The following is a 17,302-nucleotide window of genomic DNA, read 5'->3' as shown; positions in this document are numbered from 1 at the left end:
CTATTTCAACTGGGTTTTTCTTTGAATTCCTTTCTTTTTTTTTTTTTTTAAGATTTTATTTATTTATTTGACAGAGAGAGATCACAAGTAGGCAGAGAGGCAGGCAGAGAGAGAGGGGGAAGCAGGATGCCTGCTGAGCAGAGAGCCCGATGTGGGGCTCGATCCCAGGACCCTGGGGTCATGACCTGAGCCAAATTAGAGGCTTTAACCCACTGAGCCACCCAGGCGCCCCTTGAATTCCTTTCTTAATAAGAATGCTTTTCAGGGGCATCTGGGTGGCTCAGTTGATTAGGCGACTGCCTTTGGCTCAGGTCATGATCCCAGGGCCCTGGGATTGAGGCCAGGGTACTGCGATTGAGCCCCATGTTGGGCTCCTTGCTCAGGAGGGAGCCTGCTTCTCCCTCTCCCTGTGCTTGCTGCTCTGCCTGCTTGTGCTGTCAAATAAATAAAATTTTTAAAAAAGAATGCTTTTCTTTATTGGATAAACTTTCAAGTTATAATAAAATTTGGAGCTCTTTATAGCATAATTTTTGCTTCATACCTTTTTTTTAAATGGGTGAACCAAATTCAGATCAGACTCAAGAACTATGTAAATTATCTACAGGTCCTTACTTTGACTAATAAATGGCATCAATCTTTTATTTCTCAGTGTGGAGGTTTAAAGTCTTTCATTCATTTTGGGTTTTTTTGTGCATCTTTTTATAAGATGTGTCTCTTTTATACGATACCTCATTTTATGTGAAAATTTACCTTGTTATATGTTAATGATAGTTACAGTGCTTCACATCTGTTTGATATACTATACATTGCAAAAACATATATGTGTGTATATGTATGTGTATGTAGGTGTGTGTGTGTATATCTATCTATAGTTGTAGTAAATTGTCACAATTTGGAGAATTAGACTATATTGTTTCATTGTAACTTTAATTATTGTGGGCACATTATTTAATCTTGTCATAATTTTCATTTTTTACAGATTATAGTTTAAAGTAAACTATCAAGTTACATGATTTCTGTAACAGAGTTGGTCTCCACCTTTTTTTATTGATAGTAAAATCATTACCTCTACAGGAAATTCGATGTCCAAAACATGAAATCTTTAAGAGTAGGACACGACTTCAAATTGTCGTGGTCATTAAGTCTTAGCACAGGCCTCAAATCCCCTTAGAAGCAGCTTCAGTTTATTTGTATCCTGAGAAATCCACATATATGTCCTTACATAGGGAGAAACGAATTATCTAAACCAACTTGCAGCTCCCAAGGAATTTCCTTAAGAGGGAATGAACTCTACAGAGAAAGTCAGAAACTTGTTGAATTTCCTTAGGTATCAGATTTCCAAAGCGTGCCAGGTCAACAGAAGAGGCTGGGCCATCTCCAGTACTGGCCCATACCTGGGCTCTGAGTTCAGTCAAGGGTGGCAGGAGCAGGGTCCTTGGTCCTAAACCTCTCCCAACTGCAGTGTCACAAAAATGTTGCTGCTGGTCAACATGTGTGTGTGAGTGTAAGATGCCAGGACTCTAAGATACTTGGACTCTACATGTGGTAATTCTGAATTCTTTTCAACCTCAGAAAAGGAACTATATTTTGGATAACGCCAATGCAGTTGAATGGATTATCTACACAACAAGCATCATTTTTGTGTCCCCCTTATTCGTTAGTATACCAGCTTCTGTGCAGTGGCAATGTGGGGCAATTGCTATATACTTCTACTGGATGAACTTCTTATTGTATCTTCAGAGGTAAAGCCAGCCTGAATGCTTTCTGTATCCCTTAGGTATTTTTAACATTAAAGGAACAACTATTTGAAGTACCATAGATTTATAATTGTCTTATTCCTTTTCCAATTGTTTTTAGACTATGAAGATACCTTTTATATACTATTAAGGAAAAAGTGAGGGAGGTTTGGAGCTCAGAGTGTAGACCAAGATTGCTTAACTTTGGCACTACTGAAATTTGTGGCTAGATAATTTTTTGATGTGGGGAGTGGGGGAACTGCCGCCCTGTGCATTGAAGAATGTTTAGCAGCATCTCTGGCCTCTACCCATTAGATAAACAGTAGCAACACCCCTACCATGTGACAACAAAAGAGTATGCAGATATTATCCAGTTCTTCTGAATGGCAAAATCACCTGGGGTCGAGAAACACTGGTCTAAACAAATCTAGGTTAAATGTGGGGAGTAAATGGAAATAAAAGTATTAGCTATTCTTGGTTTTACTTCATATTATTTGGTAAGAATTTGCTTTAGATTAAAACAATCAAAATGAAGTGATAAGTATAGGGAATAATAATGATATACAAGAAAAAATAAGTTAGAAAACTAATTACAAAGAGGGGAAAAGGACTAAGCTCCCTTACCTCCGGATAGTGTTATTTCATATAATCTTTACAATAACAGAGGGTAAATGTTATTACTCACAGTATATAAAAGAAGAAAATGAAGGTGTGAGTTAAGTAACTTTCCCAGGATCTCAGCCAGTAAGAGGACATTTTGCCTACACCTTTCTAACCCCAGGGACCACACTTTTCCTACTCTATCATCTGCATCACTGTTCACAAGCACAAGGCAGTGGGGCTGAGCCCAGCCCCTTGGAAAGGACAAGGTATGGTGGGACGAACAGTGGTCTGAAAGTCAAGAGGCTTCAAGGCAAGTCTGGGTGCTGCCACTACCTTGGCTTTTCTATTATCAGTGACCTTAGCGAGTTCTTGGACAGCTTTGGGAACTTAGTTTCTGAGGCCTCTAAAGTCCCTTTCATCTTTAAAGTTTCATGACTCCCCCTTTAACAAGTTGTCTTTGCCAAAGGAAATGTCCAGGTTGGTGGCTAGAGGACACATCCATCCTCTCTCTAAACATTTCACAATTTTGGTTTGTAGGAGAGAAAGGAAACCTCAGGAGGTCAGGAGGTCCTGTAAATCATGTGGGTGCGCCCTTCAGGTGTGTGAGCTCATTTAGAGTCCCCACTGGATGCATCTCCTAACTCAGCTCTAGGATCCCTTTATCAGGCTTTGCTAGCACTTCCTATGATCCTGAGGAGATTTTTCTCTCCTGCTTTGTTTGAAGTGATTCCTAGTGGTCAAGTAGTAAAACAAAGATAAACATGAACAAGAAGGAAAAATAAAACCCTTTGACAGTTTGAAAATGAGACAACTATGCCTGATTTCTCATCTCCTTTTTGAAAGTAACTGGTCTTCATTATTCATCTGTGGAATGCAGTTACTAATGCATGATAAATATTGACGCTGAGTGAAATACAATTTGACCAGAAAAGTAAATACATACTTTAATTTTTACATTTTCTTAGATTTGAAAATTGTGGAATTTTCATTGTTATGTTGGAGGTAATTGTGAAAACTTTGTTAAGGTCTACGGTCGTGTTTGTCTTCCTTCTTCTGGCTTTTGGTCTCAGCTTTTACGTCCTCCTGAGCCTGCAGGTGAGGCAGCTACCTTAGTTGATTTTGTTGATGCGAATGTTACGAATATATATTTATACTTAAATCTGAACAGCCTAGAACATTAATAGTAATGTAATAGTTTTTTTTTAATCTGATAAAATTGCCTTCAAATGATTTTTATCACAGAAAAAAATGTCATCTAACTCAATGACTTTTTCCCACTGTCCAAATGTTTATATAGGGGCGCCTGGGTGGCTCAGTGGGTTAAAGCCTCTGTCTTTGGCTCGGGTCATGGTCTCAGGGTTCTGGAATCGAGCTATGCATCAGACTCTCTGCTCAGAGGCGAGCCTGCTTCCCCCTCTCTCTCTGCCTAATTGTGACCCCCCCCCCGCCTACTTGTGATCTAAATTTAAATAAATAAAAATTTATCTAAAACATTAAAAAAAAGTTTATATGTAATGCATGATGATTTGTTATAGATACAGAAAAGATCTTTTTGATGACTTTATTGTCAGCTTATTAGTAGTTCTTATCACTTTCAGTAGTTATAGTCCTGTGACTTAAAAACATATTCTAAGTATGATTTTTATTTTACTCTTCGGGAAGTGTTTTTTCCTTATATGCATTTTGCATTTCACTTTTACCATCTTTTCTCAGGATGCTTTCAGCTCTCCATTGCTTTCTATAATCCAGACCTTCAGCATGATGCTAGGAGACATTAATTACCGTGATGCCTTCTTAGAACCGTTTTTGAGAAACGAATTGGCATATCCAGTTCTGTCCTTTATACAGATTATTGCCTTTACCATGTTTGTTCCAATTGTGCTCATGAATTTACTTGTAAGTAATTTTTCCTTATATTTCCTGTTGATCATGTGGGGGCATTTAGCAATGACCATTATTCTTTGCCTCCTTTAACTCCCTTCATGAAAAGAAAAAGGGACTATTATAAAATCTATTCATTCAATATTCATTTAGTGCCTGGGTGTGCCAGGCACAGCATGAGGCCCAGAGGATGCCAGCCAAGATGCATTCACTTGGCAGATACTTATGAAGAATCTAGACAATGATCCAGGTGCTGGGAAACAGTGGTGAATAGACCAATACCCAGCCCTTACATTATAAGCTAGTCATGAAGTTAAATAGTAGATAAATATGTGATATAACGTCATGGGGATGAAAAAATGCTATGAGGAACTACAAAGCAGAATAAGGAAATAAAGATGAACGGTGTTTGTGCTGGTCTGGGTTTGGGTGGGAGGTCAGAGCATCGCAGAGATCTTGGTGGAATGAAGGATTAAAACCTCATCTCTGCCTTTAAATTTCTCATTGATCAGAGATTCAAGTGGGGAAGAGACTCTCAGGCATGAGGGCATCTGTGGCATTCAGGTGCCATTTCTAAACCAGTTACAGGCTGAACGTCCTCAACAGACACAGACGTGCCCTTCACAGAGAACCTGCTCCAGCCATGGGTGTCTTAGCCAGTGCAGGCAGAAGTACATCCCAGGTCCATGAAATGCCTGAGCTGACGTTGCAGTGCATTTTTTCCCTTATCCATTTATGCATACATTCAGTACACTTACTGAGTCTGACTATACACCAGAGATTGTGCTCTACGGTGTTTCCGGAAAGAAAAGAAAATATCAACTACTTAATATTTTGATTCACTTACTTGATGCAACTCCAGTGTTTTATGTTGTTGACCTAGAAAAATAAAGGATAGCACTAAGAATAATAAAGAATGACATAAAGCCCACGTTCTTCCCTTAGAATCACTTATGTTTTAGAAGATAATCATCTAGAAGAGGATTTGGCCTAGCAGTAGTACACACATGGGTACCATCTCTACCTGCACATCCCAGAAGAAAATCAAACCCAACAGAGCCAAGACTGTCAATGTTTTCTTTCCTTCAAGCCCTTCTGTTCCTCTCAGTAGAACCTTCCTGGTTATCTGACTCAGATCATTGGAAGATACTCTAGATTCAGCTCTGCCCTTCCCTCTCTTCTCCCAGTAAATACTTGCCTCAAATGCCTACTTTCAGTTGGCTTACATCCTTATGGTTCCTCCTCCATAAAGTTGCAGTAGCCCGAAGAGGCTCTCTTGTCTCACTTCTCTGTCTAATCCTTCCTGCCAATTGTCATCACATAGATATTCTAAGGAAAAGCTGAAATTGCTTTTTTCATCATTTTTTATCTTTTTTAATCCCCAGGATTCTTCAATTCAGTTTAAATCCATCAGCATGCCACACAAAGGTCCTCATGATCTGATTCTTACCCAGATCTCACTCAGCTCCCCGCTGTTGGCAGGATTTACCCAGACATGTACCGTGAATGTTCACTGAGTGTGCCAGATTTTTCTGTGGGCTTTCTGGGCTCTGTTCAAGCTGCTCCTTTTCCTGGAAGGCCCCCCCCCACTTTGGATTAACTCTTTCTAAGCTCCCAACACTCAGCTCAAGCATCATCTCTCCTAGGTAGATTATCTTAACCAACACCTCCCTGCCATCACCCTGGTCTGAATCAGATGCCCCTTCCTTGTGTTTTCATAGTTTTGGGGACACAAATCAGAAAAATGTCATACAACCTACTTTCTAGCTTATGCAGAGAAAATGAGCTAATACAAAGCACTTGAAATGATGCTTGGCACATGATAAGCATTAAACAAATGTTAGCTATAATTAAATAGTAATTTATCTACTCTCTGACTCACAAGATCAGACGTCTTCAGATCCTAGGCAAGTATCTTCAGTATGAGACAACTGGGTTTTGATGGAGGCTGATATAAACTAGAGAGAATGCCCACTGAAAGGCTTCCAAATTAAAAATAAAAAAACATTATCCTGCCAAATAAAGCCCATTTGCTGACTACATGTGGTTCCAGTGCTAGTCTGCACGCTCTGGAGTATACTCTCGCTGCTCATTCACTCAGTAGCTGTCTTGTGTTCCTGCTCTGTCCCCGCTGTGGTTCTAAGCACTGGGCATACAGTGGTGACCTGGACAGACCGAGCCCTTCCCTTATGCAGTTTACTTGACTTTCTGAGAACATCAACATCCAGGAGGCTGGTTCAGCATAGGCGGGTACTGATTGTCTAACAGATACGTGTCAGCTCATGTAAGTAAGTGGATTTAATTGGGATTGAGTAGAACTAAGCTGACAGGTTCCCCTCACCTAATTCTATGAAGCCACGGATTTCTAGACGGAGTTCCTGTTTGTTTTTGTTTGTTACCAAAGCCACACCCATCCTTGAAGTGTACCTCTTCCTGCCAAACCTATGTAAGATATATATTTCTGCATCACGTCGGTTTGCCATTTAACTTTTCCATTTGTCAAGTCACTCTTGTTTACCTTAGAGAGGCCCAGCTCCTGGAGTTTGCAACTGTGTTGCGTGGTTACCCCAAGTGGCATTTGATACTCTAGCACCCCGTCCTCTCCAAAAATAACAAATTTTTATTTTAAATTAAAATGAATTTCAGATGGGTGTCCTAGTGTTTTATGATAACACTTAAAATCAGTGAACCCATGTGGCTACCATTGTGACCAAGGTGTATAGGCTTTACGGTGTGCTGCAAGAGGTGTTAGCCCTGTTGGGGTCACTACTAGGCAGTTACATGCTCACTCCCCCACTGCAGCCAAAGAGATCTTAGTGCATTTTTAGGTGTCACTAAACTGGTGATGACTCAGTGCTGTGTTGTATTGTAGATTGGTTTGGCCGTTGGCGACATTGCAGAGGTCCAGAAGCATGCATTGTTGAAGAGGATTGCTATGCAGGTAGGTACTGCATTTATTTAAAACTTCTTGAAATTAACACCATCTTAATTATTCATGTATGAGCATAGCTGATTTCTGTGAACAGTATTTAAAACAGATATTTTGTTAGTGCTGAGAAGTATCATACCGTCTAGTGCTTGTTGGGCCCATTCTTTGTAGTACCTGCTATAGTCAAAGACTCAGAAATGAGGAAAAAATTTTCAGAAAAAATTCAGCAGAGAAACTGAGAAATTATCTGGGCCTCTTTTAATGTCAGCATTTGGCCAAACAGGTAGCTAGCTGCTAAATAAGGATGTGACAGGTGTGAGGTGTTCTGTCTTGTCACAGCCCCACTGTTCCAAGGATCCTGGTATTCTGGCCATAGTCTTGCAAGGTTCCCACATCACATGTTATATTGAAGTGACGTTCACTGCATCCAGGAGATTTTGTTCCTTTGTCACATCCCTGACATCTTTCTAAATAATTCGATGTAAAATCCGCTCAAGTCAGAGGCTTCTGGGTGGGTCCTTGGCTGCTGAATCCTGTGAGGTGGTCTCCTGTTACACAATGCAAAACTATTTTTAGGCTCTTATTTGCCTTGTCTTTAAATTTCAAATTTGAATGGGAATATTTGATGCTTCAAAAATATCTGATGACCAGTTGAACATACACATTCAGAAACTTAGGCCAGTTCAAGAGAAAGACAAATTCATGGTAAGATTTAACTTTATTCTCTTCACTTTTCTTTGTCACACTGCTTTCTTCTGTGTCACTCACTCAGCTATCCATGAGCACATGTTTATTTCTGAACAGTGTTCCAGTACATGACACGTGTGGAGCACAGTACAGTTTAGCATGAGTGAACACAGAACCCCAGCCCAAAGTCATCCAGTTATTTGCTAACTTTAATACGTAAAAGAAGTCTAATTAGAGAGCACATCAACAGAACATTCAGAGTGTAAAACGTCGAAGTCAACTTAGAACCGTGCTTCAAGTCTCTGTTCTGTGACTAAGTTGTACATTTTACAGAGGGCGTGGCATATTTAAAGAACAAAAATATATAAATTAACTGATTAAAGTGTTAGGTCCAGAAAATGAATGGAAATGCAGTTAAGGAAATGCTACATGGAAGAGTTGGCATGTGAGCCAGACCTTGAAAGATAGGATTCAGAAGAGCAGTGAGGCCGGTCCAGAAGGGCGGGATCCGGCAGGAGCAAAGGGCTGAAGGCAGAATGAGAAGTGGCTAAGGAGGGGTGAAGGGTTGCCTGGCCTAGAAGGATGGTTCCTTAAAGGGCACTAAGGCTGCTCAGGATTATAGAGGGCTTTATTAAAAAATAGCAAAGGGAAACCTCAGCTTTTTTTTTTTTTTTAAGATTTTATTTTTGAGTAGTATCTCACTGCCAGCCTGGGGTTTTAACTCACAATTCTGAGATCTATAGTCTTGTTCTACTGACCGAGCCAGCCAGGCACCTCAGAAAACCTTAGCTTTGAAAGAAAGGGCAGTAAATGATGGAAGTGCTTCAAGTTATTTCGTTAGTGCGTGGGACGCTATGTGAGCTCTTCCGAAGAATGAGAACAAAATGAAAGTGGCGTTTAAGATGATCAGTTATTATCTCTGTTTGGTGGAGAAAGATTAAAGGAAGAGCTAACTGACCAGTTCCTACTGTAACAAAGATGGGGTGTGGGACTTGAGGGAGGTAGGGAAGAAAAGGAAAAGAGATGCAGAAACTCCTCGCAGGCATGCCAGCAGTACCTCATAACTGACGACTCTGGAAAAGGTCAAGGAAAGTAAATAAAAAGAACAATACAAGCAATAGCACTACATAGGATGTCTGCGGAAGTCCACTAAACACACGGTTAATACAGCTAACTAGTTCATACGGTTAATAGGAAAAGCACAATTCTGTATTAGGTTTGACCTCTTCCCTGAAACACAGCAACAAAAGGGCTTATAAAGGAAACGGGCACAGCAAGTGCTCCTATGTTATCTGCCTTGTTTTGGATCACGAAGAGCATTGGCTAGAAAACCAGGAAGCCATTCTCTTACTTCCCCTAAGTTGTTTTTTTAAGCAAATTTCTATAATCCATGTACAACTCTGTGAGGTCCAACCTGAGTGTGAGGCCACATCAGAACCAGAGCGTAAGGGGATGGCAGCAGCCCTCTCACAGAGGGACATTTGGTCTTTTCACAGAGTCCTCTCAGACCTAAGTGGGGACAGAGAGGTCCCTGGGGAAGTGCATGCTGGGAGATGGAACAGTTACTCAAAGACAGGAGTTGTATTGTGAGGAGCTTGGAGCTCTGTAGTTTTCCAAATTAGTATCCCGTTTCCAGTACAGGCTGGCAGCTGTCAACACTGCACACGGACAGGCACATCACGAGAGACAGCCATGGAACTCACTTACCTCCAGCGTGGGAAAGCCACCAGGTGGAGGAGGTGCAGATCAGTCCTAAGCCCACAGGAGCCATGCTCGGTGGGTGCCAGCAGACCCACCAAGGTTGGACTTGAAGCTCTGCTTGCCATCCTCCCTAGGACCATATTTAAGGAAGGAAATCTGGCAGGTCCTATGTAGAAAATGAACAGGGTTAAGATACATCATGTGCTTTGTCTGTTGGCAGGCACTAGACTTGAATAAATCTTTTTCAATCAAGTAAGTGAATGATAACATGTGACCTCTGAAAAAAATGTATATTGTAAGTGGAAAGGAATATTGCTCTTAAGACCCAAGGGGAAAAGGAACCTTGAAAACTATTTATTATAGAAACCCAAAGAAAATTTTTAATTGGTGTTGTGAATAAAATACAAGAAAACATAGCTGTTCTTGAAACTAGAACCAATATAGAGCATGTTAAGTGGTGGTAAGTGCTATAAAAATGGGAAGCAAGATAGAGTGTGTTATGTGGGAGAGGGGCTAGTGTTTTAACAGGTGGCCAGGGAAGTTCTTAGCATCTCACCATTTGTGGATGTGAGCCACTGAAGTGCCCATATATAAAAAAGTTATTTCGTTAGTGCGTGGGACGCTATGAGCTCTTCCAAAGAATGAGAACAAAACTCTTAGCTTAGACAGCAAACTCTCACCTACATGGTAATTACAATAAACATATCTAAACAGACACAAAAGACTACAAAAAATGAGTAGAAGATAAATTTGGCAAATAAAAAGTAAAATGTCAACTCAAGGTAAACCCATTAAATGACACAAATGATTGTATCTCTGAAAATAGAAAATATTAGACTCAAGATGGGTCACGGATAAATCATTTTGCACCCGATAGCACATCGTGAAAAGTCAGTGGAGTATTAGTCTTCGATGCATCAGCTGTATTCCTTCCTCTGGCTCCGGTCGTGGTCCTCCATCTAAGCACGAGTTCCTCCCCTGTCACAGGTGTGCATTTTGGACGACACCCCAGAGGACAGGCCAAGTTATCTTCTTCTGTGGGTGGTGTCAGTCACCGTCCCTGAAGAGTTACCATCTGCTCACTTCCATTGAATTCCTTCTTTAAGCAGTCTGTCTCAGCTGCAGACTGCTTGGCCCTCATCTTGTCAGAGCGGAGAGGCGGTGAACCTGGCCAGCCCGGCTGCTTGTGCGTTAAGCAGGGCACCGGAGTCAGTTTTCAGTTCGCTGTGCTAATGGTTGCTTTCCTGTGGTGTAAAAATTCCAGATGCTTATTAATGATTCCTCTCAATCAATCCAAACTGCACTTTAGGTGGAACTTCATACCAGCTTAGAGAAGAAGCTGCCCCTCTGGTTCCTACGCAGAGTAGACCAGAAATCCATCATTGTGTATCCCAACAGACCCAGATGTTCAGGGTTATTGGTAAGTACGTGTGAAAAATATCGGCATCAGTAACATGATACTGTTTGACCTTCATTCATGGTGTTATCCTTAAGGGTACCCTTAGGAAAAGAAGTAATTGTGATTTAAAAAAAAAAAATTAAGTGCCTGATTAACCCATAGTGAGAAAGTGAAGGGCCGTGGGAAGGAGGCATTTGTCCTACTGGCTCATTCACAACATCTGTGTTAAATGTGTACCACATCCCTGTGAGGGCAGATGCTTGGGTGGGTGATTGGCTGTGCCCTGTATCTTTCCTACAGTGTACGCTTCATTTTTCCTAGTCACATGCCACTTACATAATTCGTGCAAAGAATAGGTCTATCTGCAAATATAGAGCACATATGTACCTATGCTCAGATATATATACACACACATACACGTGCATGGGGAGTGTACATTATAGACAATATACTAAGTGTCCAAGACTAAGCAAGCCACTGCATTATAATGGAAAAGGACTGTATTAAGGATCAGAAGTACTAGATGCTAATCCTGGCCATGCCTGGGCTTCCTCCTCTATGAATATTTTTTTCTCAATTCTTTGCTTATTACTTTTCCATTGTGTGGTCATGAAATGATAAAGTCAATTTGAGTATTGGCCTAGGCTTTATTCTGTCTACACTATTTCCCTGTTTAATTGCATTCATATCCATGGTTGTGACTACTCCTAAAACACAGAAGGCTCTCAGCAATTGATTCCCTAGCCTAAAACTCTCTTTGAGTTCCAGGCTCCTATGTCCAGCTGCCTACCGTGACTCTTTACTGGTATGTCTCAAGGTACCTCAATTCTGCATATTCAGAACAAACTCATGCAAAAGAAACTCGCATTTCACTTCTCCCATGTTTATTCCCCCTGCAGGGAAAGAATGAAAAAGCCTCTTTTCTCTCCAAAGTTTCTTTCAATTCATGTCAACACCATTCACTTGCTTGTGCAAGATGTCATCCTTGATGTTTCTTTTCCCCCCTGCTGACTGCTCACACCCAGGGACTCCCATGTTTGGTTTATTAGGCTTCCCGGATCACCTGTGTGCACTGTCCTCTTGTCTTGCCGGGATTCCTAGAATTGCCTCATTTCTGGTCATTTCATTTCTGCCCTTGACCCATTCCAGTCTATCAATGGTTTAAAAGACACTAAATTTTAAAAATTTATATTAAAATAGCATTTCAGAAACATCCTTATGGGAAATTCAGTTGTGTTAGATAATGGTGTGGTTTTAGAGAACAATTAATCTTGTATGGAATACCACCACTTATGATGAGCTTTTTTCATAATAAAATATAAGATAATTTGGTTATACTTTTTCATAAGCAGTCTTCCACTCTTATTTTCTCCTTCTAATCTATATAGCTTGTACTTTATTATAATATGCATGACTTGTTTTATAGCTTTTTATATGCCTGTTTCTTTTTTTTAATGTATTTTATTTATTTATTTATTTATTAAATTTTTTAATTTTTATAAATATATATTTTTATCCCCAGGGGTACAGGTCTGTGAATCGCCAGGTTTACACACTTCACAGCACTCACCAAAGCACATACCCTCCCCAATGTCCATAACCCCACTCCCCTTCTCCCAAACCCCCTCCCCCCAGCAACCCTCAGTTTGTTTTGTGAGATTAAGAGTCACTTATGGTTTGTCTCCCTCCCAATCCCATCTTGTTTCATTTATTCTTCTCCTACCCACTTAAGCCCCCATGTTGCATCACCACTTCCTCATATCAGGGAGATCATATGATAGTTGTCTTTCTCTGCTTGACTTATTTCGCTAAGCATGATACGCTCTAGTTCCATCCATGTTGTCGCAAATGGCAAGATTTCATTTCTTTTGATGGCTGCATAGTATTCCATTGTGTATATATACCACATCTTCTTGATCCATTCATCTGTTGATGGACATCTAGGTTCTTTCCATAGTTTGGCTATTGTGGACATTGCTGCTATGAACATTCGGGTGCACGTGCCCCTTTGGATCACTACGTTTGTATCTTTAGGGTAAATACCCAGTAGTGATCCAGCAATTGCCTGTTTCTTTTTTTATTTTATTTTTTAAATTTCTTTTCAGTGTACCAGAATTGTTTATGCACCACACCCAGTGCTCCCTGCAATACATGCCCTCCATAATACCCACCACCAGGCTCACCCAGCCTCCCACCCCCGCCCCTCCAAAACTCTCAGATTGTTTTTCAGAGTCCATAGTCTCTCATGGTTTGTCTCCCCTTCCAATTTCCCCCAACTCCCTTCTCCCCCCCCATCTCCCCATGTCCTCTGTATTATTTCTTATGCTCCACAAATAAGTGAAACCATGTGATAATTGACTCTCTCTGCTTGACTTATTTCACTCAGCATAATCTCTCCCAGTTTCTCTTAAACTGTGAGCTCCTTAAGGGCCATAGTCATGTCTTAGCTATTTGTCGTGCTAGCATACCTGATGCAGTGCTGAATCATGGCACACGTTCAAGAAATAGTTCCTGAATTGAGTTCAACCTGAGTAACTATTCATCGTTTATCCCACAGCGTATATTTCATTTTCTTTTTCACACCAAAGAAACAAGACAGGAAATTCCAAATGTTGACACATCTCTAGAAATAGAAATATTGAAGCAAAAGTATCGGTATGTATTTTTCTTTATATCTGTATTTGAGAAACTTAAAACTTTTAAATAATGATGTCTAGTGTAAGGTTATATTGTATATTTGTGTTCATCTCATATATTAAGTCATACTTTAGGTGACTGATGTCGTAGTATTTTGAGAATCATGAGAAATTTTTGAGACCCAACAATTTATTTGCTGCAGTTCAACAATCAGTTTTCCAGTCAGTATCTTAAACTGCATTCCCATGAGCCATCTGAATTCATACATCAAAGTTTTGAAAGATTTTGAGGATTCCTAGAGAAGCTATATAGTGTACAGTGGCTAAGCGTTAGGGCATTAGAGTTTATTCACCTGAGTTTAAAGCTCTATTCAACTGCTTACTAACTGTGGCCTTGGGTAAGCTGCTTATTCTTTCTGTGCAACAGCATTTTAATCTTTAGAATGGGAACAAAAGTAAACTGGCCAAGAACTAACAGCCCAACCTTAAGAAGAGCACCTAACCTTAGAAAATGTGTATTGCTTAGAAGGGTTAGGACTACCACAAAGCTATGGCCTGACAGAGCCCATTGGATATAGAACACCTCTCGTAACCTAGTTCTCTACACTCAAGGACTGAAAGGATCATTGATAGTAAATTCACGAGACATGTGTATCCTTTTAGGCTGAAGGATCTCACTTCTCTTCTGGAAAAACAGCATGAGCTTATCAAACTCATCATTCAGAAGATGGAAATCATCTCTGAGACAGAGGATGAAGATAACCATAGTTCTTTTCAAGATAGGTTTAAAAAAGAACAGTTAGAACAAAGGAATAGCAAGTGGAATTCTGTATTGAAAGCTGTAAAGACAAAGACCCACAGCCCTTTGCGTTAGGCTGCAGTGGGGCTTCCTGTGGGGGGGGGGGGCGGGGGGGAGGAGTTTGCATGACCCTGTTGGGTCCAATTTCCAGGTTAGCAAAAGTGAGGAAAAAGCAGAACTAGGACTCTGATTTCACTACATATGAAAGGATGGTTCCTGTATTCTTTGTAAAATAAACCTCTCGATTCATATTTTATGCCAGTTAGTATATATAGAGAATATCCTTGCTAATGAGTTCAAGTTGTACTTCACTTCTCATTATTTGAGTAGAAAACTGACTTGTTAGAACATACATTTTCATAAGGACTAGTAAATGTAACTCTTAAACTAGAACACAAATGTCAATACTGGATTCCTGCTTGATAATTATGTAATATGTAATGTATTAGACAATAAAGTATTATATAAGGTTATACCATTGGGTATGATTTTTGTGTGTGTGTTGTAAGAACCTGTGGGTGGAACACTGTGTACTCCGTTCCAACTATAATAAACGACCACACCCTTTTTGCTGCTCTTAACACACCTGATGTCACTTTGAGTTGAGATCCAAATTAATAGACATTATATGCATGAATTTTACTATATAGATAATATGTGCTGTTTCTATATTTTTGGTTTGCTAATAATCATAATAAGTGTAAAATCTATATAGTCACCCCACTGATTATTGTGTGAACTTTTTACTACACTTAGTTTTTTGAGATTTGTAAAAATACTTCCATCACACATGGAACTAGAGAAAGATACTACAAAAAAAGAGAACTACAAGCCAGTATTTCTAATGACCTAGGTCCTCGGCAAAATATTAGCAAACTGAATCTAATAATACATTTTAAAAAAATCATACACCAGAGTCAAGTGGAATCCATTGCCAGGATGCAAGGGTGGTCCAATATTTATCAAACAATCAGCATGATAAGTCACATCAGTAAGAGAAAGAATAAAAGCTGTATGATCATTTCAATAGGTGCCAAGAAAGCATTTTACCAAGTACAACATCCATTCATAATAAAAACCCTCTGCAACGTAGCTCTAGAGGGAACATACCTCAGCATAAAAAAGGCCTTATACGAAAAATCCACAGCCAACATCAGAGTCCATGGTAAAAAACTGAGAGCTTTTCCCCTGAGGATCAGGAAGAAAACAAAGATATCCACTCTTACCACTTGTATTCAGTGTAGTACTGGAAGTCCTAGCCACAGTATTTAGACTATATAGAGAAATAAAAGGCATCCAAATTGGTACGGAAGAAATATAACTTTATTTGCAGATTATATGATGCTATATATAGAAAACCCTAAGGACCCACAAAAAAATTACTAGAACTGATCATTGAATTCAGTGAAGTCGCATGGTACAAAATCAGTGTACAGAAATCTGTTCCATTCTTATACATTAATAATGAAGCAACAGAAAATGAAATTAAGAAAACAATCTCATTTACAATTGCACCTAAAACAAATTTTCTAGGAATAAATTTAATGAAAGAGGTGAAAGACCTATACTCTGAGGACTATAAGACATTGATGAAAGAAATTCAAAATGATGCAAACAAAACAAAACAAAACAAAACAAAAGACATCTCAATGCTCATGGGTTGGAAGAACAAATATTGTTACAATGTCCATACTATCCAAAGCCATTTATAGATTTAATGCAATCCCTATCAAAATACCAAGAGCATTTTTCATAGAACTAGAACATACAATTCTAAAATTTGTAAGGAACCACAAAAGACCTCAGATAGTCAAAGCAATCTTGAAAAACAAAATGAAGTATCATATTTCCAGATTTCAAGTTATATTTCAAAGAAGTAGTAATTACAACAGTACGTTATGGTCACAAAAATAGACACATAGATCAGTGGGCTAGAATGGAAAACCCGGAAACAAACCCACAACTATATAGCAATCTTCAACACAGGAGAAATGAACATACAGTGGTATTGGGAAAACTGGACAGGAACATGCAAAAGAATGAAACTGGATCCCTTTCTCCCATCATACACAAAAATAAACTCAAAATGGATTAAAAATTTAAATGTGAGACCTGAAGCCATAAAAATCCTAGATGAGAGCAGAGGCAGTAATTTCTCTGACATTGGGCACAGCAACATTTTCTGAGCTCCATCTCCTGAGGCAAGCAAAATACAGCAAAAATAAACAGTTGGGACTTCATCAAAATAAAGAAGTTTCTGTAGAATGAAGGAAACAAGAAAACTAAAAGGCAGCCTACAGTATGGGAGAAGATATTTGTAAACGACATATCCAATAAATTGTTAGTGTCCAAAATATGTAAAGAATGATACAACTCAACACCCAAAAAGGAAATAATCCAGTTTAAAAATAGTCTGAAAATATGAACAGATATTTCTTAGACATACAAATGGTCAACAGACACATGCAAAGATGCTCAATGTCACAAATCATCAGGGAAATGCAAATCAAAACCGCACTGAGATATTATACCTTACACCTGTCAGAATGACTAAAATCAAAAACAAAATAAACAGTAAGTGTTGACAAGGGTTTGGAGAAAACAGAACCCTTATGCACTACTGGTGGGAATGTAAATCAGTGCAAACACTGTGAAAAGCAGTATGGAGATTCCTCCAAAGATTAAAAATAGAAATACCATATGATCCAGTAATTTCACAACTGGGTATTTACCCAAAGAATACGAAAACACTCATTCAAAAAGATATATGCACCGTATGTTTATTGCAGCATTATTTATAATAGCCAAACTCTAGAGGAAGCCCAGGTGTCCATCAATAGAATGGATAAAGAAGAAGTGTAGGGGCGCCTGGGTGGCTCAGTGGGTTAAAGCCTCTGCCTTCGGCTCAGGTCATGATCCCAGAGTCTTTGG

The 17,302-nt window shown here is 39.5% G+C and overlaps 1 protein-coding gene across 1 annotated transcript in view; it reads left to right on the top strand.

Moving 5' to 3' along the window:
* TRPA1 (transient receptor potential cation channel subfamily A member 1) overlaps positions 1-15,079 on the top strand; it is a 65,656-nt gene extending 50,577 nt beyond the window's left edge. The window contains exons 21-27 of the mRNA XM_032316738.1: positions 1,573-1,742; positions 3,305-3,434; positions 4,053-4,235; positions 7,093-7,161; positions 10,847-10,957; positions 13,494-13,591; positions 14,236-15,079. Of these exons, the coding sequence (XP_032172629.1) occupies positions 1,573-1,742; positions 3,305-3,434; positions 4,053-4,235; positions 7,093-7,161; positions 10,847-10,957; positions 13,494-13,591; positions 14,236-14,446 (972 nt within the window). The 3' untranslated portion in view covers positions 14,447-15,079. The remainder of the gene's footprint in view (positions 1-1,572; positions 1,743-3,304; positions 3,435-4,052; positions 4,236-7,092; positions 7,162-10,846; positions 10,958-13,493; positions 13,592-14,235) is intronic.
* The last annotated feature ends 2,223 nt before the right edge of the window (positions 15,080-17,302 follow it).

Source organism: Mustela erminea, chromosome 16 (genome assembly GCF_009829155.1).
Source record: "Mustela erminea isolate mMusErm1 chromosome 16, mMusErm1.Pri, whole genome shotgun sequence".
NCBI classification, from domain to species: domain Eukaryota; kingdom Metazoa; phylum Chordata; class Mammalia; order Carnivora; family Mustelidae; genus Mustela; species Mustela erminea.
The sequence above is the reverse complement of the archived record's forward strand: the minus strand, read 5'-3'. Positions and strand labels throughout refer to the sequence as shown.